This window comes from Parus major, chromosome 1A (genome assembly GCF_001522545.3).
Source record: "Parus major isolate Abel chromosome 1A, Parus_major1.1, whole genome shotgun sequence".
Lineage (NCBI taxonomy): Eukaryota > Metazoa > Chordata > Aves > Passeriformes > Paridae > Parus > Parus major.
Window position 1 is genome coordinate 11,007,916 of NC_031773.1, and position 24,725 is coordinate 11,032,640.

At 38.9% G+C, this 24,725-nt stretch overlaps 1 protein-coding gene across 12 annotated transcripts in view; it reads left to right on the forward strand.

Annotated features, from left to right (window-relative positions):
• The window catches only part of MAGI2 (membrane associated guanylate kinase, WW and PDZ domain containing 2), a 702,680-nt gene extending 678,175 nt beyond the window's left edge, over positions 1-24,505 (forward strand). For 8 of the 12 annotated variants that reach the window (XM_015627310.3, XM_015627304.2, XM_015627303.3 and 5 more), the window contains 2 exons: positions 2,168-2,306; positions 21,521-24,505. In XM_015627310.3, coding sequence (XP_015482796.1) covers positions 2,168-2,306; positions 21,521-22,320 — 939 coding nt within the window. In that variant the 3' untranslated portion in view covers positions 22,321-24,505. Of the gene's footprint in view, positions 1-2,167; positions 2,307-7,855; positions 7,893-8,113; positions 8,225-21,520 lie in introns of all 12 variants that reach the window. The other 4 variants (XM_015627312.3, XM_015627314.3, XM_015627313.3 and 1 more) reach the window with 3 other exon arrangements.
• Positions 24,506-24,725: the final 220 nt, after the last annotated feature.

Consider the following 24,725-nt stretch of genomic DNA (forward strand, 5'->3'; position numbering starts at 1 on the left):
ATTGTTTCATGACATTTAGAAGGAGGTTTTCCCAAAATCATTGAATTTTGTCTGTATTTGACCTAACTAATATCCTTATGGAGATGCTACAAATCTGTCTTCTGTCTGTATTACAGTAGTGGTAACACAGATTTTATCTTTTTGAATGCACCAACTGCATTCAGGGGGATGCAGAGAGCCCTGTATGGCCATAGCTGGGAGAGATCTCACCATGAGACAGAGAGCACCTGTTTTGTTTGTCAGTGTGGCCTGAAGACCATCAGAAATATTTCAAATTTTGCACTGCATGATACAACCAAATGCTTCTTTATAAGAGAGAAAATTGGCTCAGGAAAAAATTTGCACTGCAAAAATAATCCTGCAAAAAATAATTCTGATATTTTTTCCCCCCACTGTTAGTTCTGTAGCATTTACAAAGTGTGATAGCAAGGCTAATAGGTTTTATTTGGATCAATGGCTTTTTAGCTATGCAAAGTACCGGCATAGATCACATACAGGATCCTGGGAGGATGCAGCTCCTATTGACAAAGTGTGAATTCTATTCATTCCTATCGAGAAACACTGCCACAGTACTTCTACTAGCATTCTTTCTGTCTGTGAGCAAGAGTAAGGACTAGATAACTTCTTGACATCTTTCCCAATTTTCTTTGATGTTAGGAGTTGTGTTGACATTTCATATTGTGCACATTTATTTGGTAAATACTATATTTCAAACTCAGGAAAGAAGGAAAACCTCTGAAGGATTACACTTTAAGCTGACAGAAACACAATTGTAGCAAAGAAACATACAAAACAAGATATTTTAATGTCCAAGGCCAGCTAAGAGCGGGTTTTGTTAAGATAGTCATATAAGAGGGAAAGAAAGTGCATGTCACCTTGAAGTCTGTATAATCTCCGCTCTAGGATGTGTAGGCATTGTTGTTGTAGTGTAATGAGGAAGCTGAAGGTGCACACTGAGGCAGGTAAGATCCTGCTGAACTAATGTGCTCCTCTGGCACTGACAAATGAGTGTGCTGACCCACTCAGCTCTCACCCTCATGCCCTGCTCTTGGCTGCCCATCACCTGGACCTGCGCCTCTAGCAGAACCAGGAGATCATCCCTCCTTCTGGCTGTCACTATGGCTGCCCTTCCAAGGGGGCTGGGAGGCTTCTGCAAGGCACGAATTCCAAAGGCTGTGGTGCTGCCAACAGGAGGCTCACATGTCACCTCGCTGTGTTGTTTGCTCAAGGCTCTCTCCAAGGGGTGTCTCAACAGGCTGTGCAGCGCTGCTCCCTGCATGTGCTCTCTGCTGCACTGACCAGGCACAGCAGAAGGGAGCAGCTCCCCTACCAAAGGAGAAGGTTTCCGTGTGGAAAGCCAGCCAAAACCAAAACATGCAGGCTGGAAGCAAAGTCAGGGAAATAAGGGTGGATGGGAGATGCAGACATCAGTGGCACATTTAACTGCTGTAGAAATAGAGCAGAAAAACAATAATGAAGCCAACTCTGACTGGAAAGTTGGCCAGGAGATGAGCGGCACAAATCCATAATCAGAACCCTGGAGTCAGCTGCTCTAACTAGACAGTTCAGCCATAGGCTGTGCTTACTCCCAGCAAAAAGATCCTGTGGTAAATAGTTCAAAGCATGCTGTTTGAACTCCAGCAAACCTCCTTGTCCTGTGTCATAGCACTAACCTTTCTTTGTTTAATAGTGTGCTTCATAATGACTCGTAATTTGGTGTGAAACTTTACTACCAAGGTTTGGAAATTCAAATGATGGAAATTTATATTTGTGCTTTGAACCTCTTTTCCCTATGAAAACAGCAAGTGGGACAAAGTTCTCAGGCTCACACAAAACTGCATGTTACAGAGTAGCACAGATAATGTTCCAGTGATTCCACCATATCAAGCAATTCAACAAAGCCTCTTACACACAGAAGATGTGAGCAAGTTACAAAGGCATTACGCTGATTTCAGCAGAAGACAAGCAGCATTTGATACACCATATTCAGAATCCACTTTGGAGGTTATTTGATCTGCCAGTAATATTCCTCACATAGACAGGAACAAATTTACCTTGATGTGTCTGTCTGTCATTCAAGTAACCTGTGATCCATTGAATATGTCTCTTTCTGAAACACTCATTTTACTGCAATTCTGTCTGACTCAATATTCTTCTTACCTGACAGGTAGGAGATCAAATAATTGAAATCAATGGAGAAAGCACAAGGGACATGACACATGCCAGAGCAATAGAGCTAATCAAGTCTGGTGGCAGGAGAGTGCGACTGTTGTTGAAACGTGGGACAGGCCAGGTCCCAGAATATGGTGGGTTTTCATCTTTACATTTTTATATGTGCATGACTCTATATAAATTAATTATATTGCTTTTGACTTAAGTAGCAGTTGCAGATATTTATATATTATAATTTCCTGGAGCACATTAAGTATTGTAAGTGCTTACCTGTGTAGAGGTGGACATACTCACATGTGTGTACATCTCTGTCATCTGCTGCCCTCCTGACACAGGCAGTGGTTTTTAAGATGTGCATTTGAGGAAGCACTACAAACCTCCGAGGGGACATCTCTGAGTGTGCTGGGAGTTGCTGATTTGCCCATAAACTCTCCTTTTCTTCCTTTATTGGAATTTCTTCCTTATTGGTACTTCTCTGCACATTTTGAGTCACAGCAGATGATCTTGTTGCCATGCAATTGAGTGGCTCAGGCTGAAACTATGCATTATCAAGAATGTACTCCTTTCTTTGACTACTTCACCCATTGTATTCTCTCTGATAAAATACAGGGCTGATCAATTAGAAGCCAATTCTGAATTTAAAACATGAGATTTTGCTCATTGTGGTGAGAAAACAGGATCTATTCTTCTTATATTTTGTTTCAGAGGGACTTCTGGGACATTTTAAGTATTTCAAAAAGTGTGAGTCATTTAGACAATATAGAAACCTTATTTCATAACTGAAATGACAAAAAAATAAAAATTAATTATCTGAAGGTAATTTCAAAGACAAAGTTTTTTTGAAAACTGAAATCAGGGCATACTTTATAGCATGATGTAACAATTTCCTATATTTATGTAAGTTCTATGATGTGCACCTCTGGGCCTTAAATCTCTTAGGAGAAGGGCTATTTTTTTAATGAAAAGTCCTTAACTTCTTTATTCTAGGAAGTCCAAAACTCTATTAAACTCTTTTAGTTTTGAAGTTCCAGAATGCTTTCCCATTAGAATCAGAAATTACAATCACATAAAAATTCAAATACTTAGGCTTAACTATAGGTTCAGGTGAGCCTTTGTTGCCAACATAAATTCAATACCTCTGTCAAAGTCAGCTGCAATGAAATTCAGTTCTTTCCCACTTGTCAATACACATGGTAATTGCACTGTTTTCTTCTCTAAACTAGAGCTAATTCTATGGCTAAGCCAATACTCAGGACAGTGTATGCTGCATTTTTTACAACTTTCAAGAGCTTCTGAATAAAGGCAGAAAAGATGGGCCATAACCCACTCATCTGGTAATAAAATTAATGATTTATACTTTTGGTGAGTAGAAGCAAAGCAGAAATGGCTTTCAGGGGCTCTGATAAAATGATACTAAGATATTGAAAATCAATTTTAACTAGTGTGCAATCCTTTCAGAGAGACCTCCAACAGAAATTCAGGTCACCTCCAAAACTGTTTTATGGGGAGAGGTGCATCATTTTTAATGAAAGAACAAACAAATGTCCAGGACTGATATAGTGGTAGTAATCCTTCTCAAATAGCAGAACTGTATACCACCAGTTCTCTGCTTCCTCAGAAAACAATTTGAGCTAAGGAAGGTCCAGGAGGCTATGAGGAGCAAAGAATCAGTTGCGGTTCAGACCCATTTCAGATCTGAATTTCTTAAGGTCCCTGTTCCAAATGGCACTTAAATCCAAAATAAATTTCAATTATTTATATAACCTTATAAAATTTTACATTATTCCTGTAGAAAATAAAAATAAAACAAAATTTTAAAAAATAAATTTAAACAAACAACAAAAAAAAGAAAAAAAAAATTTCCATGTAAGTATCATTGAATTAGGAAAACAAATCTCCCAAAATGTGCACAAGTCTTCCCTTCTACAGAAGATGATGAGTAGAAAATACATATAAACCAGTAGAAATCCAGACACAGCTTTTAGTGCTAACAGAAAGCAACAAGGTGACTTCACAGTGTCGTTTAAAGCCAAGGTCGCCATTTGGGAAGGCATTTGGAATACTTAACATTGGTTGTTTATAAATGCAGATTACTGAGAAATAAAAGTTGCTACCAGGAAGTGCTGTTTAATCAGACCATTTTCCAAGCTGCATCTCCAGCTCACAGCTCCATACAGGAGGAGAACTAAGTAGCTGTGCTTGAAAGCCCCTTTTTCGTACTGCACTGAAAAAGGAGTAAAAGTGTTCAGGAGTTACTTCATAGTGTACATACAACCTGCAGAGAGCATCACAGCAAAGGAAAACATCTGCACATCTGCAGTTCTTCGTCTGTGCTTTATGCAGGCAGAGAAGTGTTAGAATTGTGTCCAGTCTGGAGGCACAATGGAAGCACAATAAGACGCCTTTTGAAATTGACTGAAATAATTTAAGTCCTCCCTCGGCCATTTGCCAAAGGTGTAAGAAGTAGTCTAAGAAGAAGCAGAAGGTGCACCTAAATTCCAACAGCAGCCTGCCTAGAAAGTTAAAACAGAAATTAACAGAACCAATTAAAATGGGAGTCCACATCTCAAGGAGGCCAGATCTCAAGGTTAAGTTGTCATGCTGTGAAGAACATCTGTCAGAGACCTCCAGAAACATCTTTTCCAAATAATGTAAAACTGAATGCAGGGAAGATTGTGACAGTAGGCTTGAAGACAAAGTGGTCCTGAGGACAGCAGATAAACTAGTCAGTATTTAGTAGCTCCCTTTTTCTTCAACCAGAATTCCACAGCTGAGATGTAATGAGACTAATTGGAGTTCTTTTTCCTGAAATAATCAGGGGGCTTTTTTTAAGCAAGTACATGTCAGAAATATTTCTTATACTCATCAGGGTCCAGATGTGGAGAGCATCAGTGGGAAATAGTACTTAGTTGAGTATAAAAATGCAGGGCTGGAGGACAGAGTATTGGGACTGCAGTGGTGGTGTGCAGCAGAAGCCTTGGGATAAACAGAACAATAGCACAAGTGCACCAGAGTCCTCTCTTGGATATTGCCTCTCAGTCCCTGACAGGCAAAATGGCCAGGGACTTCCCAAGTCAGGTTTAGTAATGCTATGATTAAAGACCTTTCCAACAGCAGAAACACTCAGATTCACAGCACTAAAAAGGAGAACATTTATCTAGAGCTACCTAAACCAGCCAGCCAGGACTATCACCTTTCTGTCTTCAGTCTTCAGCTTCTTGATTTTCCTTGTGCTTTAAACTCCAGTGCAATGTTTCTGCTAGTACAAAGTATGGTGGTACGTACTTAAGTGCAAGATATGTCAGTGTCCAAATGATGATGTGATTGAAACCAGTAAAAGCTGTGTTAAGGAAAAGTCATCAGTAATAAGAAAGTGATTTGTGAAAGAAAAGAATGTGCACTGAAAAGAAGAAAGCGCCTAGTGAAGAAAGCAAGAATGAGCTGCTTTGAGGATGTAAATGTCCTGAATGAGTTATGTCAGTTTATACTGCCTGGAAATCTGTCCATTTCTAATCTTGGAAAATTCTGGCTGAGCTGAAGCACTGTTCAAACCTAGGGTAAGAAATCATGTGCTGCAAATCCACCATTTACTTCCATTCTGGCTGCTGATTTTGCTTGAAAACAAATGCCAAAAATCACAGACTATTTCAGAGGCAGAAATCCCCTTGTAGTGCACACTGCCATCAGAATGTAAGCAAAGGAGCTCAGATATGATTAATGCTTCAAAACTATAGCTGATTTCACAGCAGGGTGCAACAAAAGAAGTGTTGGAAACAGGTGTTTTATCACCCAGCATCTCAGAACACGTTTGCTGAGAATAAGGATAGCCTGAGGAACTGTGCTGCCACAGGAGGTGAATTATCACAGCTCATCCAAACCCAAAGAACATCAGTATCATGTTTCATAGGAAATAGTCTGCCAGCTGAGTTCTCCAGAGAACCAAGTCATACTAAGAAATCATATTAATGTGCAAGAAAGACTAGAACTACTGCTGGGAATCCTGATCCCAAAAAGCACTTTATGCCTGGGAAGTCTGGCTGCAGAGGGTGTGAGGTTTCATTCATGTCACAGAACACAAAGCCCAGAGTCATCACTGCAGAACTGAGCACTTCCCCCACCAGCATGAAAAACAATTTGAATAAAGGGACAGATCAAGGTATTCATTGCAGTGGCTGTCTAATTTCCTGTGTGTACACCTAGCTAAGGGGTTACTGACTTCAGCAGGAGCTACTGGGTGTGCAGCAGTTCTAAAAATCTATCTGTTCACACTGTGTAAGCCTCGTTACAGATGCTCATGAAATCCAGGCTTTAGCCATAGCTATAGAAACACCACGAGAAGGACAAGTACTTTGCATAGCCAAACACTGGGATGAAGCATCATCCTTAAAAGCAAAATGCAGGAAAACTTTTCACAAAATCCCAAAATGGTGAAGTTCAAGAGGAGTAAAGCTGACAAATCAGTCTCTCTATTGAGCTGTGAGTTCTGCAAGAAGCAAGTTACCTCTAATGATTGATCAGCCCCAGAAAATTACGTTTTTTTGTGGCAACACCTAGTCTTTTCTCTAGAGGAAGGAGGAAGTCTTTGGAGGAAGTTCCCAAGGAAAGACTGTGGTTTCACTCTTAGTCCCAGAACTCCTGGCAGCTTGTTTTTTCTGGCTTACTTCTCCTGGCCTTTCCTGACTTGAAATTTTATTACTCACAGTACATTAAAATATGTAAGTTCATAGAAGTTTCTGAAAGCAATGAGTCTTATAATCAAATGACTGCCAACAGGGTGTAAAGGTGGAGAAGGCTGAGGCAGGTTAGCACCTATAGGTGGACTCCATCCCTCCAGCAAGCCATAACCCCCTGCCCCCATTGCTTTCTGTCTGGTAGTGCAGAGGGAGCAAAACCACTGAATTTCACCTGTAAGGAGCATCTGAAATAAATTAACTTGTTTCTCTTCCTACTTTTAGGACTACAAAATCATCTGTCAGGTTTGATATAAGATTTCTATCAAGTTTCACTTTGTTTTAAGTTGCTTAAGAACTTCTGCAGGAAATTATAAGTTTTAGAAACTCCAGCCCATTTACATGGAGAATTTGGACAATTTTTTCATTGCCCTATCTTGGACATCTGGATCTGGTCCTGAGCATTCTAGGTCACATTGTGGTACTAACAGATACACAGAGCTGGACTCACTGAGGTTTGAAGAGCAAGGGATCTGCATTGTGTGATGATGGCTGGTGCTTTATGGACCTACACAATGATGGTCCCTTTCCCTCTCTTCCCCTCCTTTTCTTGGCTTTATTAGCATACATGTCCTGGGGTTGCATTGTGTATTTTTAGAATCTCTGTTTCTTCACGCAGTGCCAATTTGTGTACACAGCTCACCCCATGGGCTCATTACACATAGGAGGTTTTACAGAACAAGGGTTTAGATTCAGTATGGGATGTTTAAGGAAGATTAAAGTTTCAGTGTATGCAAATTGCTGGTTAAGAGATAAAAGCAACAAGTTACTTAGCAATAAGTCATTTTTGAAGGGCCTTGAAAAAAGTCTCATCTCCTGCTTCAGCACTACCCCAGCAAAAAAACCAAAAATGTCAGAGTTGATACCAATACAAGGATTTTTCATACAAATAAATTGGCACAGTTCTTAAATGCATTAAACCCTTTGCTTTTGATTTGTTATGACTCCTTCAGGAAGCACCTCAAGATGTACTCCATATCCATAGACCAGGTGAATCTATGTCCTGAATATATATGTACAGTAGTTTCAATAATCTACTAATATTTAGACTTACAGCATGCTTATTTGTCTTATCTTTACAGAAATACTTCTTTCCTGTTACATATAAGCTTTTCACTCAGTTGTTCTAAACTTACTAAGAATTCTCTGCTCTAACAATAATAAAATGTCTGTATGTCACTGGTTCTGTTAATTCTAATGATTGGTCCTAGGCTGTTCCTCCCCTTCCTTTAGGAATGGTACCTTCCAGTCTCTCCATGTGCATGAAAAGTGACAAGCATGGGTCCCCATATTTCTACTTATTGGGCCACCCTAAAGACACGGTTTGTAAACTCTGCATGTATATTATCTTTCTAATACATTTTGTTTCTCACAACTGTTAATAGAGTATTTTCCAACTTTTTCTTACATGTTAGCTCACTTAATAGTTTCTACGGTTTTTCTTTCATAACTGATTATCCAAGACATCAAAGCAGCTATGCATTCTACAAATGTATTTTAATATCCTAAATAATGAGTTTTGCATGTTACACTGCTGCTAGTGCAAAGGTCTGCTTTAAATCCATTTTTTCTCATGACAAAATTTTATCTTCTGAATATGACTTTTCAGGTAGAAGATCTTTGAGTTTAAGCCAAAATTTCCCTCCTCTTTATGGCACTTGGCTTGCAAAAATATTAACAATATGAAGGTGGAAGTTAAGTGCTGATCTCAAATAATATTTATGTGCAGCCTCTTGAATAAATAACAAATGTAAAACTGAACACATTTTGAAATGTGCTGTAAGGCAATGCTCATTTATTAAACCCTGTGGTTATGCTAAATTTACACAAAGCTCTTTGCCCTTGATTTCAAGCAATTTTCTTCATGGAATCAGATCCAACTGCACAGATTGTTCAGATACACCTAATTTGTAATACAGAGCCAGGGCTCAGATGTGATACCTGGAAAGCAAAGGAAAAGAAAAACTTTTTTTTTCTATTTTCCAATCTATTGATTGCTGTCATCACAGAAAACACAGCAGTGTCCAGATGCATTCAGCTCTGTCTGCTGCTGACTCTGCACAATGTAGTGCATTTGCTACAATTATAAGGACAGTCTCACACATTGAAGGAGACAGACTGGAAATAGAAAGGGAAAGATACCCAGAGATGTCTTCCTGCCTTTGAGATTCAAGCAGCTCCTCCAGTGTGATGCTCACAGAATTCCTGCCCCCAACAACCAGGCACTAGACTGGGCTTAAGTTACCACTCTTGTGCATGCAGATCCAGTAATCTGAACAATGTGTTTCCATTTAGAGCTGATTTCCAGTCTGTGTCTATAAATAAGATTTTTTTGAACACAGACACATCCATTTTGCTTTGCTGCTGTAGAACTGGACTCTGCAGAGTGGAGGCTAATTGGAAATGTTCCCATGTATTTCAGGTGTGTATGTCACCATCAGGGACTCCCTAGCCACAAAGTTCCTACATCATATAGAAATGTTAATTCCATCATTCCCTGTATTATCACATTACCTCTGTTTTGCTCTTCGTTAACCATAGCTCAGAGAGGTTAGATATTCAGGCAGGCATTAAGGCCATTTTACAAGTCCCAGTGTTCAGCTCAATGAACTGCAGTTCCAATGCAAGCTCTACATATTTCTAACCTCAACTTTCTGCGCATCATCTTTATTTTTCCTCCTATAGAAAAACCTACACAGGAAATAAGTCTCTTTCCTGAAATAAGTAGAAATGTAAATATTCTATAAATATAGCTAAAGTTTATTTTGCAGAGTCACCCAGCTGTGAATGCCTCTCATTTATTTGGCAGGAAACATTGCAACAGAATTTTTTTCTCTGTGTATCCAGAAAATCAAAAGAATTTTAGTTCTGGTCAACACCAAAACTGAAGTACTTGATTGATAAAAAAGCAGTGTCATGTCAAATAAAAATAGGTTTACTATAAAATATCTCAATTTCAGGTGTTTTTAATGAAAGAATTTGGAGGGGAAAAATTTTCATACCAAGCCCATTTTGATGTGGCTGTGCTACCATTCATTAGAGCACTGAGAAAGGAGTCAAATTTCCTGATGCAGAGCAGATAAATTGTCCATTCTAGTATGCCTTAGGAGAGGCCCCACCATAACATCATAGAGCAGTCTGTTATAAGATCTCATCTCACCCCAAGGAATTTTTCCCTTTTGTATAAATAATCACTTCTGGAAGATGATCAGCAGGCTTGCTTGAACTTAGATATAGCACAGGAGAGATGCAGGCAGTTTGAAAGGTACTTCCAGATCAAGTGATAAATGCCTGTGCTTCCTTGCACCACGGGTTTGGTAGTCCTTATTAGTGACCATTGCACTTATATTTGAAAAAAAAATAGATTAAAAATTGGGAGCTCATACTGTGAGGTTATTGTTTGAATGTAGTTATATCCTGCAGAAGTCTTCAGTTTGCAGTCTGCTACAAACTGATTTTTCTAGTTCTATTAGAATGTCTGGAGCTTTTACATTTGTCTCATAAATGGCTAAAGCATCTTGGCCTATACTTTGAAGCCAGATACTCCTAACTGTTCAGAGTACTGATCAGATAATCCAGTTCATCCTTTTTTAATGCTCATTTTGTAAATCTCCAGAGCTAAGGTTGGGTGCTGTTTGAAACTTGAACTACCCTATATATCATTTATCTGATGTGAGTGCAAAAATCAATAGTCATTTTGGAAAAGTGCCCTTTCTGCCTGTGACCACCTTGCTGGAACTGCAAACATTCATTCGCATTCCTGCTGCATTTCCAATACCATCTTCTTATTTCTAGTAATACCAACTTAATTTCAGGAACCTGTGGTGTGTAAAAAGAAAAAAAAAAAAAAAAAAGAAAAAAAAACAACTAACTAAATGAACCAATATACTGGTTAATAAAATTAGTCTAAAACCATCAGGCAATTTGAATATGGGTTCCCAAAGGTTCTAGAATGTTTTATTGCTATGGGTAAAAACTATTCAAGGGCAAAATTGAATATTAAAACCTGTTTTACAAACATGTCTTTAGTATTTAATAAATATGTAGCAGCTGGCAGAAAAGTAGAACATCCTTCTATTAAATAACAGTGGATGTGTATGTATAAGTGGGTGCATATAGTTATTTCTGTCTTATAGCAAATTTCTATTTCAAAAGATATGCAGACCTTTTATCCCTTGATATAAAAATAGAAAAAATGGCCTTGAAAGAAACAGGGATACATGGCATGACACTTTGAGTCTGTGGCAATGACTTTGAGCTTCCAGGAGGGCAATAACTTTTCCTCACTTTTTAAATGCAAAAATACTGAGTCCTAAACATTGCTTTGGCAATTACACTCCCAGTGGATTCAGGCCAGTCTAGTTGAATTGTCTAACCCAGGCTTCCCCCATCTGTATAACAGGGACAGTAATATTTACTTACCTATCTCATGGGAGTGCTATGGAGATTAATTATTTAATGCTTGAGAAGCACTTTAAAGATTAAAATTCCTAGTTGACTACTCAATATTATTACTAAAGCAGAGCCTTGCTAATACATGCCAAAATTGGTAGTGTCCCCCCACATCTGAGCAAAGATTTATTAATAAGGTTGTTGAGCAAGTTCTCTTATAATTAAAGCTTAATTATTCTAATGAAGTATTCTGGAGAAGATTTACTAATGTGGTGTAAAGTGTAGATAATTACAGCAAAAATACAAATGCATAAATATAATCCCTGGTTTGGTTCACATAAACTGGCAAGCAGACTTCCCAAAGAAGGGGCAAGCCACACCCACAAATCTTTTTCTAACATTTATTTTCACAGCTCTCTGTATTTCAATTCAGTTGACAATACTGGAAGATAAGCATCCAAAGCACAAGACCTGAGAGAGTGCAGCCATACCTCTGTCTCCACAACATCAGTTTTTCCTTTCCTCATGTAATGTAATAAATAGGTGAAATAGGAATTCAGTAAAAATTACCATGTCTCTGCAGTTTGCCCTGGGACTAAGTCCAGTCTTCTGCTGTTGCAGTGTAATATCCCAGAAAATCCCTCTCCTGCTGCTCATCTCAGTCCCTTTCATTTGCCACAGAACCCAATTAATAGCACGACTGCATCACCGCACCTTGTTCTTACTCCGTTATCTTCCCAACGTGTTTGTGATGGTGTCCTTGCCACTGTTCCAAAGGGAACACTGTGAAGGCACACAGGAATATTCTTGTATCACCCAATCCCTGTGTCAAAGAGCCTTGCCAGTGGCCTAACTCTGTGATACCCAAGACTACATTAACAAGGCTTCTCATGATCTCTCCTCATTGACATCAGAAATATGATGAGTGTAAATGATCACGCAGGGAGTGACACAAAAATCTGTTATTCCAACCACTCAGGAGGCAAAGACAAGCTCTGTCCTTAGAGGAACTTGCAGGTCCTGCCTCTGTCCTTGCTCCACCATTCATGGTGCAACTCCTGGCTGATGCTTTGTGGCCCAACCACGGGAAAAGGTTAGCAGAGGTCATGGCTTCTGTCAGATTTCTTAGAGCTTCTTATTACTAGCTTGGGGGGAAAAAAAAAACCCAGAAAATGAAATGTGGGTTTTTGGTTTTTTACTTTGACAGTATGAGGTAACTGTGACTCTCCAACCAATGCCTAACTCGTGATTTGTGTTTACTTATTAGGAACTGAATATTAAAATGTAAAATTCATTTGTTCATGCACTTCCATCTCATGATGGAGTTTTCAGATAAATTTGTCTCAGCATTCCAAAGATATCAGGTACCACAACAGCCCTGACAGCAGGTGTGGTCCCAGAGTCAGCTCTGTGTCTTCATTGCCTAAAGGTCTCCAGTCAAAAAGTTTTCTGAAGGGACACTAAACTACTTCTGCAGCTTCCACCCTAAGCAGAACAGGACTTATTCATGAGCTTTGTGACTGAGTTCAAACCTAGTGTTTTGCTTAAGATCCTGCTCTCACTCATAGAGTGAGGATCCCAGTGCCCACCAGAAACAACTTTCTAGGATCATGTCATACACAGTTAAAATGCTCTGAATTCCTCACTTATTAAGTAAATTTTATTTATTATCTACATGCTTTTAATAATGACAGCTATTTGTTGACCTGACTGAATGCAATGCCTACTGTTAATGCCCATTTTAGCTGTGATAATTAATAATTTTAATATTTAACTTTAATTATGTGTGTAATATCCAACTCTTAAATTATTCAGTCTCTGCAGAATGTTTTTCATTAATACCACACATTTTATTAACATATTTATGAACACCTTTTATGACTTAATGTGGCTTAATTCTATTAATAAAAACTAATTTGAAAGTCATTATCTTTTTTAATTATACAGTAACTTCCAGTGTAGTTTTTCCAGTTCCAGCAGGGCTCTGGGAGAGAACTGCTGAGGTTTCTCCAGTTCTACTCTGCTGCCTGACCACACAGAAAAAATAAAACCTTCTTCGTTGACAGGATGAGCATTGCCTGAGTAGCTCTGATCTGATAAATATGTGAGATGCTCAGCACTTCAAAAAGGGCACCAAACCACCTGGAGGACCTATTGATTGATAATGTGTGGCTGGAGCAGCATCACTCAGGGCTGGTACTTAAGCTGTCCACAGACATTGATACAGCATTGACATAGGAGTGAGGAGCTTCCTGTGGAGGGTAAAAGCCCCATGCAGGCTGCTGCTCTTCACTTCAGCTCTTTCAGTATTAGTAATCCTGCAACATTTATGCAGATGGATTAACCTGATTCAAGGAAAAATCTAATTTACCAAGTGTTACAACCTGTCCCTGGAGGCAAGGGTAACTGCAGTGCTTGTTAATAGATCCCTTGGGGGGGATTAGAGTGAAGGAACACTGAATGAACAGTATTTATTAATATATATAGATAGATAGATAGATATAGATATAGTGTTTATTTTAGAACAATTTGGTTGAAATTAAAAGCAGGTATGAAGCCATTTTTATTATTTTACCTATAGTAATATATCAGTGTAAAAGCATAAAAATATCACTTAAGAAAATGAGGCAGGAAGGCAGGAAGGAAGGAAGGAAGGTTGTTTCTAAGGCATGACAGCTGTCTCTCACATCATTGTAGTTGAGCCAGTTATGCCCCATCAGAAGGGATGAATAATGTGAATGTCCTGATACTTTCCCCAGAAGGGTTTTACAGTTGAGCCAGTTGTGTAAGGGAGGACATTGGCATGACAAAAAGTATTACCCCACCTCACAGGATCTGCTTCTTATCAGCTTCTTCTCTTATCTGGCTCAAAATCCAGCTTGTCCCTAAACAAACATTTGTGCACACCTGCTCTGCTCCCGGGCTGTGACCTTGCACATCCTCAGCAAAGCACCTGTTGCTTTTGCAGATGGACAATTTTTTTGAGTCATTAACCATCAGCATTTCAGTCTTTCACACCAAGTTCGCTCAGACTGATGATCACAATGATTTGAATATTTAGTTTAATAGGACTGTTTATTAGAATCATATCTATGGAATAATCTAAACTGGATGTTGGAATGAGAGGTAAACTGTGTACCCATAACCATCTGGCCTTAAGATTTACAGCCAGAAGACTATTACAGTAAATTAGTAAACTGATTTACTACATTAATTTACCTGTTTCTAAAATGCAACCTTCTTATAGGTGTGGCTCCTTATTTTTTCCCCTCTCCCATCCTGTGCTTTGGATAGCTTTTTTCTGCATAGAAAAATTACCCCTTTTTATTCTTGCAGTTGTAAGGGCAGTGTCAAAGTCTCAACCCTGTTGTAAGGTTAGAGTGATGCTGTAGAAAGCATCACTGTAGAAAAATGATGCAGAGCTTAGGCACTATTACAAAATCACAGTGAATTGTTTATAGATGCAATTTATATTTAAGAGGTGAACAATGGCAGAGTAACCAAGAAAGGGCTAAAGCAGCACCCCAGGATCATCCCAGACAATCCAGGCCACTGCTCTCCATGGCAGAAAGTCTGAGTGTTTCTGAATTCATTAGTTATCTCCTGTGTCAGCTGAAAGGTGTCAGGGCACTTACTTGCAGTAGCCTCTGTTTCCTAAAAAGGACCTGATATGGGGTGATGGGTGTAAATCTCTGTGCTCATCCACTCAGCTTTGATCTACAGCCTCCAAAGGGTTTCCTGTAAGGAACTCCCCAGCATTGGTTGTGTACATGTTCAACAGAAGAGCAGACATCTATTTCCAGAGATCTTCTGAGACACCTCTCCCTCTGACTCTGCAAGGCAATTAAATTATTATCTCAAGTTGTAAGGACAGTAAAATACTGGTGAAACAGTGCCATAATTAAAGAACCAACTCAGGGAAAGGGATTTACTGATGATGCCCTGGTTATAATAATGTAGGATCAAAACGAGTGCAGAATAATAATAGGAACCCTCCAAGTCAGATCAATTGCTTCCCATGTTTCTTTTTTAGCCATACTTAAAGACTACATTACATAAAAAAGTGAAAAGTGCTTTTATCCATAGTGCTTGCTGCAGATTAAAGCAAACACAAATCAATGTGTGTGGCTTTCTTTTTTCAAGAAAACATTCACCATTTTTCTAAAGAATTTTTAAACTTTTTTCCTTGCAGTATAAAGTTTTGCCCTCCCTTACCAAAGTTTAAATTTTCCCTTTTTCTCTGTTCCCTTAGCTCCAACACCAAGTAAGATCAGCTCCTGAGCTTCTGTAGACTTGGTCTTCCAAGCATAACTAACAATCTGCTCTTTCTGAAGTGTTGCAATAATTCTAAAATTAGATCTCTGAACATGAAAGCACTTCTCTAACAAACCTCTAAGCAGAGTACAGAAAAGGTGATGAAAGTGAATTTTACCTGAGATGAGATCATTCAAAGTCTCATTAAATGGCTCTTGCAAGAACTTTATGAACACTGTGTCTGCTGCAAAAATATTTAGGGCATCTTCCATTTAATATCTAGGTAAAGTATACAATGGAAGATGGATATAATGAGCCTAAAGGAACTAAACAGTTGATCATCAGTAATGACCAGGAAGATGAAAACAAGTAGGGCATCTGAGTATCAGTGGCACTAAGACCTGAGCCAAGCAGGATGTAGAGTTGTGCTTCCCAGTGTTGGAATAGGTCAGTGGCTGAATTTTTTGGATATAAAATTAAACATTTCAAGTTTCCAGAGGAGATAGAAGTATTCATCACTTACACTACACTTACATTCATCATTCATACCTCCTTGTTCTTGTGAACATCTGCAGAAGCCATGCCACCAATAGCTCCATGTAATAGGAGTAGTGGCCACCTTTTCTACTATTAGGCCAGTGACAAAACCAAAAATGCACACTGACTTTGGGGACAGAAAAACTAGGTCTGGCATTGTTTCATACACCAAATATCAGTCCTTTTTAATGAATCATTCTGCTCTTTTGAAAATGCCAAGCACAAAATTTAGAAGTGAAAGATGTCAGGACTCAGATGCATGTTTGTGATTTGTAAACTAACTCTGATTACCGTGAGCAACCATCCTCAAACTTTGGAAAAAGTTTGTGGAGCCAAAAAAAATTAATTACTAAAAAGTAGAAAGATTCCACTCTTGAGCAAAGCTACATTTAAAGTTATATTTATAAGGTAATCTAAACATTCAGAGTCACCATGACATTGTTGAGTACGAACAGGCAAGTGGTATAATAAATATGGCTACATTGTGATAGTAAATAATTAGATTAGGCTTTCATTATATCAGAAACAAGACTTCAAAATACTCAACTGCATGTGTGAGAAAGGAGTAGTTCATATACTAAAATAACCGAGTACAACCTGGGTTTATTTTTATAAATGTATATGGCATGTATCTAATTCCTATACATAGAATATTTTGCACCCATATCATGCTACCATCTTTGTGAAGCATAAGAGCAGTAGTATTGATGGAAGGTTTATCCCACCTGGATCTGCCCACAGTGACTGACCAAAGGAAAGACCATATCACAGCAGAAGGTGCCTAAACCCATTGGTGTTTTCTTCCAGGGCTACTGGTATTCAGGGATCTGAATGTGGATAAGTTCAATGGAAGGGGAGACAAGCAAAGTGTAATTTTAAGCCAAGAAAAGGGCAATTTGTGAGAAAACATTTGCATAGCACATTGAATAATTAACAGGAATTACAATTTATAGCTAGAAGTTCAGGCAGGATGTAAGGTGGGGGCAGAGCCCATTGCCACTCACTTCCTGGGAGAGGCTGGGGGAAAGGGTGGCAGATTGTGTCACATTTCCATAAGGCTGATAGTTGAACAGAAAGTACCAAGAGCTTTTCTAACCATGAAATCTTAAGAGAATCATTTATTTCAGGAGACAAAGGGTGCTGTGTGTTTGGACTGTGGAAGTGTCAGGATGAAAGATTAAAGATTTTTTATATATTCTGAAATATCCCTCCTTAGAGAGCATTAAAGAAAAGCTTCAGGAGACCAATGCAATCAGGAACATCAAAGATATGTCAAGCTATAATGAGAAAGACCCAAATGCATTCCGGGTGTAGCACTGCCAACATAAGTGGATACTCACCAGGGGACAGTTTGTCTCATTTTTGTTATTAGCAGCATCTGTAAGAACTGCTTGCCACCTCCTGGCAATACATAATTTCAGACAAAAAGATGGGGGGAAGAATAAAACACATATTTTTTATTCAATCAAACCCTCTTTGATTCCCTAGGAAAATAATTCTGGGAAGATATGAGAACAGCTGCTTAGACATTTCAGAAAACACTTCATTCAGACTAATGAAAGTGTTCAAAGCTTTACTATATTGCATATTATTAATATAATTTCAAAATTAAAAGGTCCTTGAGATTTTATTGTACTTAAGTAATAAAATGTGATGTAATTTCTACTCTTACTACTAAATATTCAAAATATTAATATTAGTACTTTATGGATAATTATATCTGATGAAAAATCACATGTCCTTCTTAAATTACTTAACAATTACCTAAAATATTTTGATCCTAAGGGAGAACCTAGCCACAAATCAGAGGTCCACGGACAGAGCTCACCTCTCTATTAGGACTAAAGCCAGGGTTCTTTTTCTCATGGTTCAGCCATCAGAAAGCACTGGATCCAGGTAGAACAGTTAAGACAGCATCAAATAGACTCATGAGAGCAGTATCCTCATTTCCACTCCATTGAATGTGTGAGAGCTGACAGACCACAACAAACAATTCATGTATGTGGCAGCTCTACATCAAATAAAAAAACCTTTAAACAGAAAACTTCTGCTCCTGATGTTTTCCCTGTGTCACTCTTCCCCTGAAATGGCTATGTTCATCTCCCACTTGTCCTCCCACACTCTCAAGATCCTGTGTCTGTGGTGGCTCTTACTCAGTTAGCAATTTACTCCTTTGCCTGTGAGTGAGTGAAGCCAGTCGTAGGTGAGTCATTCTTACACATCCCATGGAGAAGTGCCACCAACTTGTGGCACAGTAATTTGTGGAAACTAAAAGCCACCCAGTAAACACCTACTAAACTACACCAAATGTAATGCCATCATGGTGACAGATTATAGTGCTGCTCCCAGCTCATTTGTCTTGTCTAAATTAGTAGGTCAAGGGAGATTTTCACCCTTCAAAGAAGGAAGGCAGGCATCTATTAGTGTTCAGTGAGAGGTATACTTTTGAAAAGCAATTTCTCTCACAAGTAAGGATGTTATCAGTGGTCACAAAGTCAGAAGCAAGTTGAAAACTATACTGTTTCTAAATCTCTCCAGCAGTTGCAATTGAGTGCAATATTCTTCTCTTCTGCTTGCAAGTTGTTTGGGCATTAGTAGTTCATGCTCTGTTAAACAAATACTGTTTACAGTTCCTCCCAGAGGTGAAGGAAGAAAAAAGTAAAATCAGTGCTCTGTCTCTGGTTTATTATGTTTACAAAATGCTTTGAGATATAGAATAACAGACAGTAAAAGTAGGTTATGTTCCCAATTAACATAAAGATTTTATAAAAAGCCTTAGACCAACAGAAAAATAATATTCAGAAATATTAACAACTCTCTCAAAAATGTAGCTAGAAACTGAGTATAATCATGAAAATAAATTACTAGTTTAACTGCTCTGCAGGATAAAATTTTACATTTTTCTCCTGTTTATATTTGCTATGGAGAAGCAATCATTTTAGTGTTGGTTGAACAAATCCAAATGAACCCTTACATCTTGAACACAGCTCTTTAAAAGGTTTTTCTTCTGAGCAACAAATTACTTACATTCCTGCACTTTGCTCTACTCTAGTAATCTAGTAATAGTAAAAACACAAGAGGTATTTGCTACCTTGATTTTGAATGGTGACCCCCTGGTTTGTCCTCCTGAGGAGAAACAGCTGATTTGAGCATAGTGGTACATTTTCCACAGCAGCAGTCTTGTTAACCAAAAGCATCCTGCTGCTCCCGGCTGTTTGGTGTTTTTACTGGTGTGCAGCTGATACTACCCAAAGTAACAGGCTATTTCTGTAATCAGAAGTTCTCACAGCCTAACACAAGATTGGATAATGGCCCACTGCTCTTCACTGCCACTGAAAAACTGTGAAAAACATCTCATGGACAACTAGGAAAGAAGATTGTAGTTCAGACAAATACGTTGGTCCAGCCCTTGGCACCACCTCTACCCTGGGTAGGAATGACAATGCCATGAAAAGTATAAACTTAATTCTCCAAAGCTCAAGGTGGCTTCTTCAGAGCTGGCTCAGGTACCTTGCTGGTGCACATAGGCAGCTTTATGCTGAGTCCCAGGATAGTTTGAGTGATTTGGACTCTGTACATGGTTCCTGGCTCAAGTATTAAATACAACGAGACCCTTTGGATTTCAGATTGAAGAAGAGCCAGGGTGGGGTCTGTGCTTCCCCCATCAGGCACATGCTGTGGTCCTGTACCAGGTTGGTGGTGCCGAACAGAAGTAAAGAACAAGCTCATCAAAGTCAGTGCTTTTTGTAGACAAGCTCCTAGGAGCTGATCACTCTACATGCACGAGTCTTCCTCTTATTTTTTCTTGCTTGAGTGCCAAGCTGGGAGCAGATGGTACATTAGTCACCCTTAACTGGAGGGTAAGAAAGTGTGATTTCTTTTTTTTTTAAATTCAGTTGAGACCCTCAGTCCATTTAGATTCCCAGCTCAATGTTTATTTGTCTTACACAGAACTTGTACTTTCTACCCCTCTCAAATGCTAATCCTCTCCACACATATGCTCATTATGCAAAAGCATATGACAAACACCATCTGGGAAAATAAATAGCTCCTCAGCTAACTCTGCTGCTCCCTCCCTTTACGTCACCCACCTCACTATTGTCTCTCCTATTTTTATCTGCAAGACAGCAATCACTCAATACAGCTATTAACTTAACAGTGCTGTCTTAGTCAAGCAAGCTGCATATCCCAGGCTGGGCAGTAGAATCTACTGCATTTTTCGAGACAATGTGTATCTCCATGATAATTTGAAAGCAGCCATAGCACTGAGAAAAATGCATGTTACTTTTTTAAAGGGCAGTTGATATCACTGAGAGATATTAGTCCTGACCTGAAGAAGACCACACTCGTTTTTTAGCTAGAAGGTTACATTTTCTCCCCCATAAAATATGCAGCTCTTGCCACAAGTTCTACCTCGTTTCCATGGATTCCTGAGACAGTCCTTCATCTCTGACAGATTATTCCTCATACTGTTCAAAGCCAGGCAATGGAGCTAAATAGGGAATGACATTAGCCAAGTTCAGTGATTTCTCTAACCTCTAAGTAGACGGGTAAGAATAGGAGCCATGCTGTCATTAATCACGATGAATTTGTTTTCTGCCAGAAGGTTAATCAAAAGAAATGAGGATGTATATGCAAGAGAAGGGCATCCCAGAATATTCTGGTTTGGATTAGGAAAATCATCGTGAATCAGCAAAGGAGACATTTATTTAGCTAAATTAAACAGGATCTGCACAATCCAACCATATTGTGTTGAGGCTAAGTAACCAGGAGAAATTCAAAATGCACAACCAGGAGACTCAGCAGCTGACACTGTGATATAAAGGCAGAGCTGTGTAAGTACCCTGTAAGAATTGTGGGGCCATAAACACTGCAATACTATATGTATTCAGAAAAAATATGAGACAGAATTCAATGATGACCTTATCTAAGCTACAAATTCTTGTCAATTATTATATGCTTGTAGGGACATGTTTAATAGATGGCAGAAAGTCCTTCTCATTTGTCCTCAGAGACAGCACTGATATTGCCCAGCTAAGAAAGCCATTATACAGCTACAAAAGAAGCTATTTGATTTCATGAGCACGTGCCTTTATTATTTTAAGAATAATTTAACATAGGCAGAGGAAAGCAGAATCTGTATGAAAAAAAGACCAGGGTTTCTAGCATTTGCAGTTAGCAGCTTTGTGGATCTTGTGTCTCCTGTACTTTTTTTTTTTTTTTTTTTTTTTTTTTTTTTTTTTTTTTGTGGAGAAATTATTTTTGGTTTTCTCCCTACTGGTTTCCACAATTGAGGGAGTTTCACCTCACCTGAAACAGAGGGGTTTAAGGCTGGTACATGGTTCGGGCATCAGTGTTGCTCCCAATACATGTGCCTATGCAATACACTCTGTGCTGCTACTCCCTTAACTCTCTTCTCTTTGTTGTTAAAACAGACGAACCAAACTCCTGGAGTGCTCCCTCTGCCACCTCCCCAGGTCTGCCGGAAGTAGCTCTTTCCCTCGATGACATAATCTCACCATTATCTTCATCACACATAGCCCCACCCTCTGACCCTTCTCACCAGATAAGCCCAGAGCCAACATGGGATATCAAGAGGGAACACGATGTAAGGAAACCAAAGGAGCTTTCGGTGAACGGTCACAAAAAGAAAAGGTTAGGAGAACAAAGAGAAAGGTCAGCAAGTCCTAAAAAGGTAGACAGGTCAAAGCACGAAGAGGCTTCTTGGAAAGGATATTCAGAAGGCAAAAATAAGACCACTGATGGTGGCAGGCCCACCTCAGACAGCAAAGTGGTGGGACACAGCGTTATGATCGAGGCTGGCGCAAGAGAGCACATGTGTGCTGGAACCAGTGATGAACAGTTTGGGAGGCTGAGGAAGCCAGAAAGCAAGAGAGGAGGATCTCTTAGCAAAAAAGAAGATCACAGATCCACAAACACCAGTGAGAAGAAGTCAGCTGCAGCACCTGACCATGTCAAGATGGATACAGGAGCTACCAAGACATACAGTAGCAACCGCTGCGGCTCACCTGGAAGTGATATGGACCACAGCCAGAGGGACCCTGATGGGAAACCCAGCGAGTTCCCCAGGAAGGGACATCTCCACTCCATTAGCACTCGCAGCACCAACACCGCAGTTCGAAAGGCAACGGTCTCTCCAGGGCCGTGGAAAATCCCTGGCTCAGACAAGCTACCAAGCGTCCTGAAGTCTGGTACTTCTGCCATGAGCAGATAAGCAAGGGACTGTTGCCCTCTAACTGTCTCAAACTGACGCAGAACATTCTTCTTAGTTTTTGTCTCACATTGGTTTGTTTTAATTTATTTTAACTATCACACATATACACAAAGCATTGAGGAATGAAAACATTAGTGTGTAATTCCATGACAATGTGCACAGTATCTAATAAGTTCAAAAGCATATAGTCAACACAGAGATTTAAAATCGACCCTAAAGTCCCAGTTCCATTTTAGGGACTTTGGCAGCTATGGAAGAAACCAAAACAATATGAAGGACAGTACATCAGAGAAGGATAGTGCAGTGTAGCTTTAGCATTTTTTTCCCACTGCATGAAGGACTTGGATTTCATTCAAACTTTATATCAAGAAACTGGAACAAGTTAGAGCAATCACAAACTGGAACATCGCCTTAAATAAAACTGCACGGAGCAAGCTGAAACCGAGAGAGGATCTTTTCATGGAGCTAAAATGTTGTAAATAAATTGTTCTCGACATATCTAGACAGGGGTTAAAGGGTTTCTTTAAAGCATTGTTTGGAACTGTACACCCATGACACATCTCCACTGTTAATGCTTTGGGATAGTCCACGTGGTACCCTGTAGCATAGTTCACTGGGCGCTACGGGAGGAGTGGGGAATCCAGTGGATTAGTTTCTGTGATACCATTTCTACTGCCATTTTTGTGAACAAACCATGTTTCTGTACATTGGAAAGGAGTTAAGGTGGAGTTGTATTTGCAAATTATTATCAAAAGTGATTTATTACAGGTTCCCCAAGTCCTGCGAGGTAGCACACAAACCAATTGGTCAGGCTCAAACCCCAGGCATCTGCAAGGCCCTTGCAATGAAAGGAAGAGTGCTACAGAGAAAAAGCTGCAGTTTCCTTAAGGAAAGGCCTTTCCTTCCTGCAGAAGATGATAGCATCACTTATCAACAGTGCTATGTTTCATACCTATCCACATTTACTTAGGACACTCTCATCTCTCATCCCCTCAGTTTGGCAGAGCAGGTGCCTTTCAGGCACACGTCAACAATAATTAGACTGCTTTCTGAAACACAGTTGTTGGTGTCCTCATTCAGTAAATTCAGTATTTTTCCATTTTTAAAATGGTTTCCATTTTACCATTTTTTTCCCTATCTCCATTTTTTTTCTTTTTGTTTTTATCTTTCTTGCTTGTCTGTTTTGAATTTTAAGCCTTAAGTGCCAGGTAAACATTCCAGTCTGCCTTCACAGGAAATAACTCCGAGTTCAGTCAACCAGTCATAATCCTGTTTCAAAATGTGTGTGTGTGTCTGTGTAAATGTGCATATGCTTATTCGTCTGTCAAAATTAAAACAAAATCCTGGGCAATAATACATCGGTAATTAAAAAAAATCATAAAGCTAAGTACTGTCAAAAATTTGTATTTAAAATTATTGTTCACTAGCAATCTTAGTTCCTCACATGCTCTGCTGAAAAACTAGATTGAGATTGGCTTTGTTCCAAGAAATTAGCACATTAATGTATGTCTCAAACATTGCACTGGACTGAGAAATTTATAGACATGTTTCTTCCTGTCCAATTATTTGAAAAGCCTCAAGTCAAGGATTTTGCAGCTTTCAGACATTTTTTTTTTAGAAAGAAAAATCCATTTATAATTTCAAAAAAAGCACAAATCCATGTAGCTGTTTATAAAACTCTTATTTAATGGAAAAAAAAAAAATCTTTATCCCCTGAACTAGAATCCAATATAATTTGCCATTAATTTATTGAATCTGATTTTGGACAATGCTTCTGTAGTGTAGATGCACGTCCCGGTATCTTATTTTTATGTATAAAGAAAGCAAACAATGAAATCTGAAAAACAGTTGAGATTATGCTTGCATAAACTCTAATTTGCACAGTTCACAGCTACTCCTTGTGCAGTAATTGCTTTATGCGGCTGTAATCGATAACCTGTGAAGACAGCACATCATCTAAACCCCATTCCAAATAATATTTCTGTGTAGTGTTAGCTGTGAATTTACCTTGTACAGCTCTATCTCTATAAATATAATTCCATGTATTAATAGTCACAGAAAGGCTGTAAGTGAGCAACTATTTTTATGAAACGCACCACTATGGATAAATTAACTTTTACAGAAATCTTGTTTACTGTATGATATTCTAAACCACTGTCAAATAAAATATATATCCAAAAATCTTTCATTTTTTCAATTGTATACAGTTTGTGTTAATTTTGAGTAACAGCCCTCAGTGTTACCCTGAGAAACAATCATTTTCTTGCATATGAGTAGAGTTAATTAGCTACTGCCTTATAAAAAGTGGAATCGACCATTTTAATTTCTTACTCCAATTTATGAATAAACATGACCATGACCAAACAAATTTTATAATGGCAAGTTAAAGTTTATGAGGTGACACA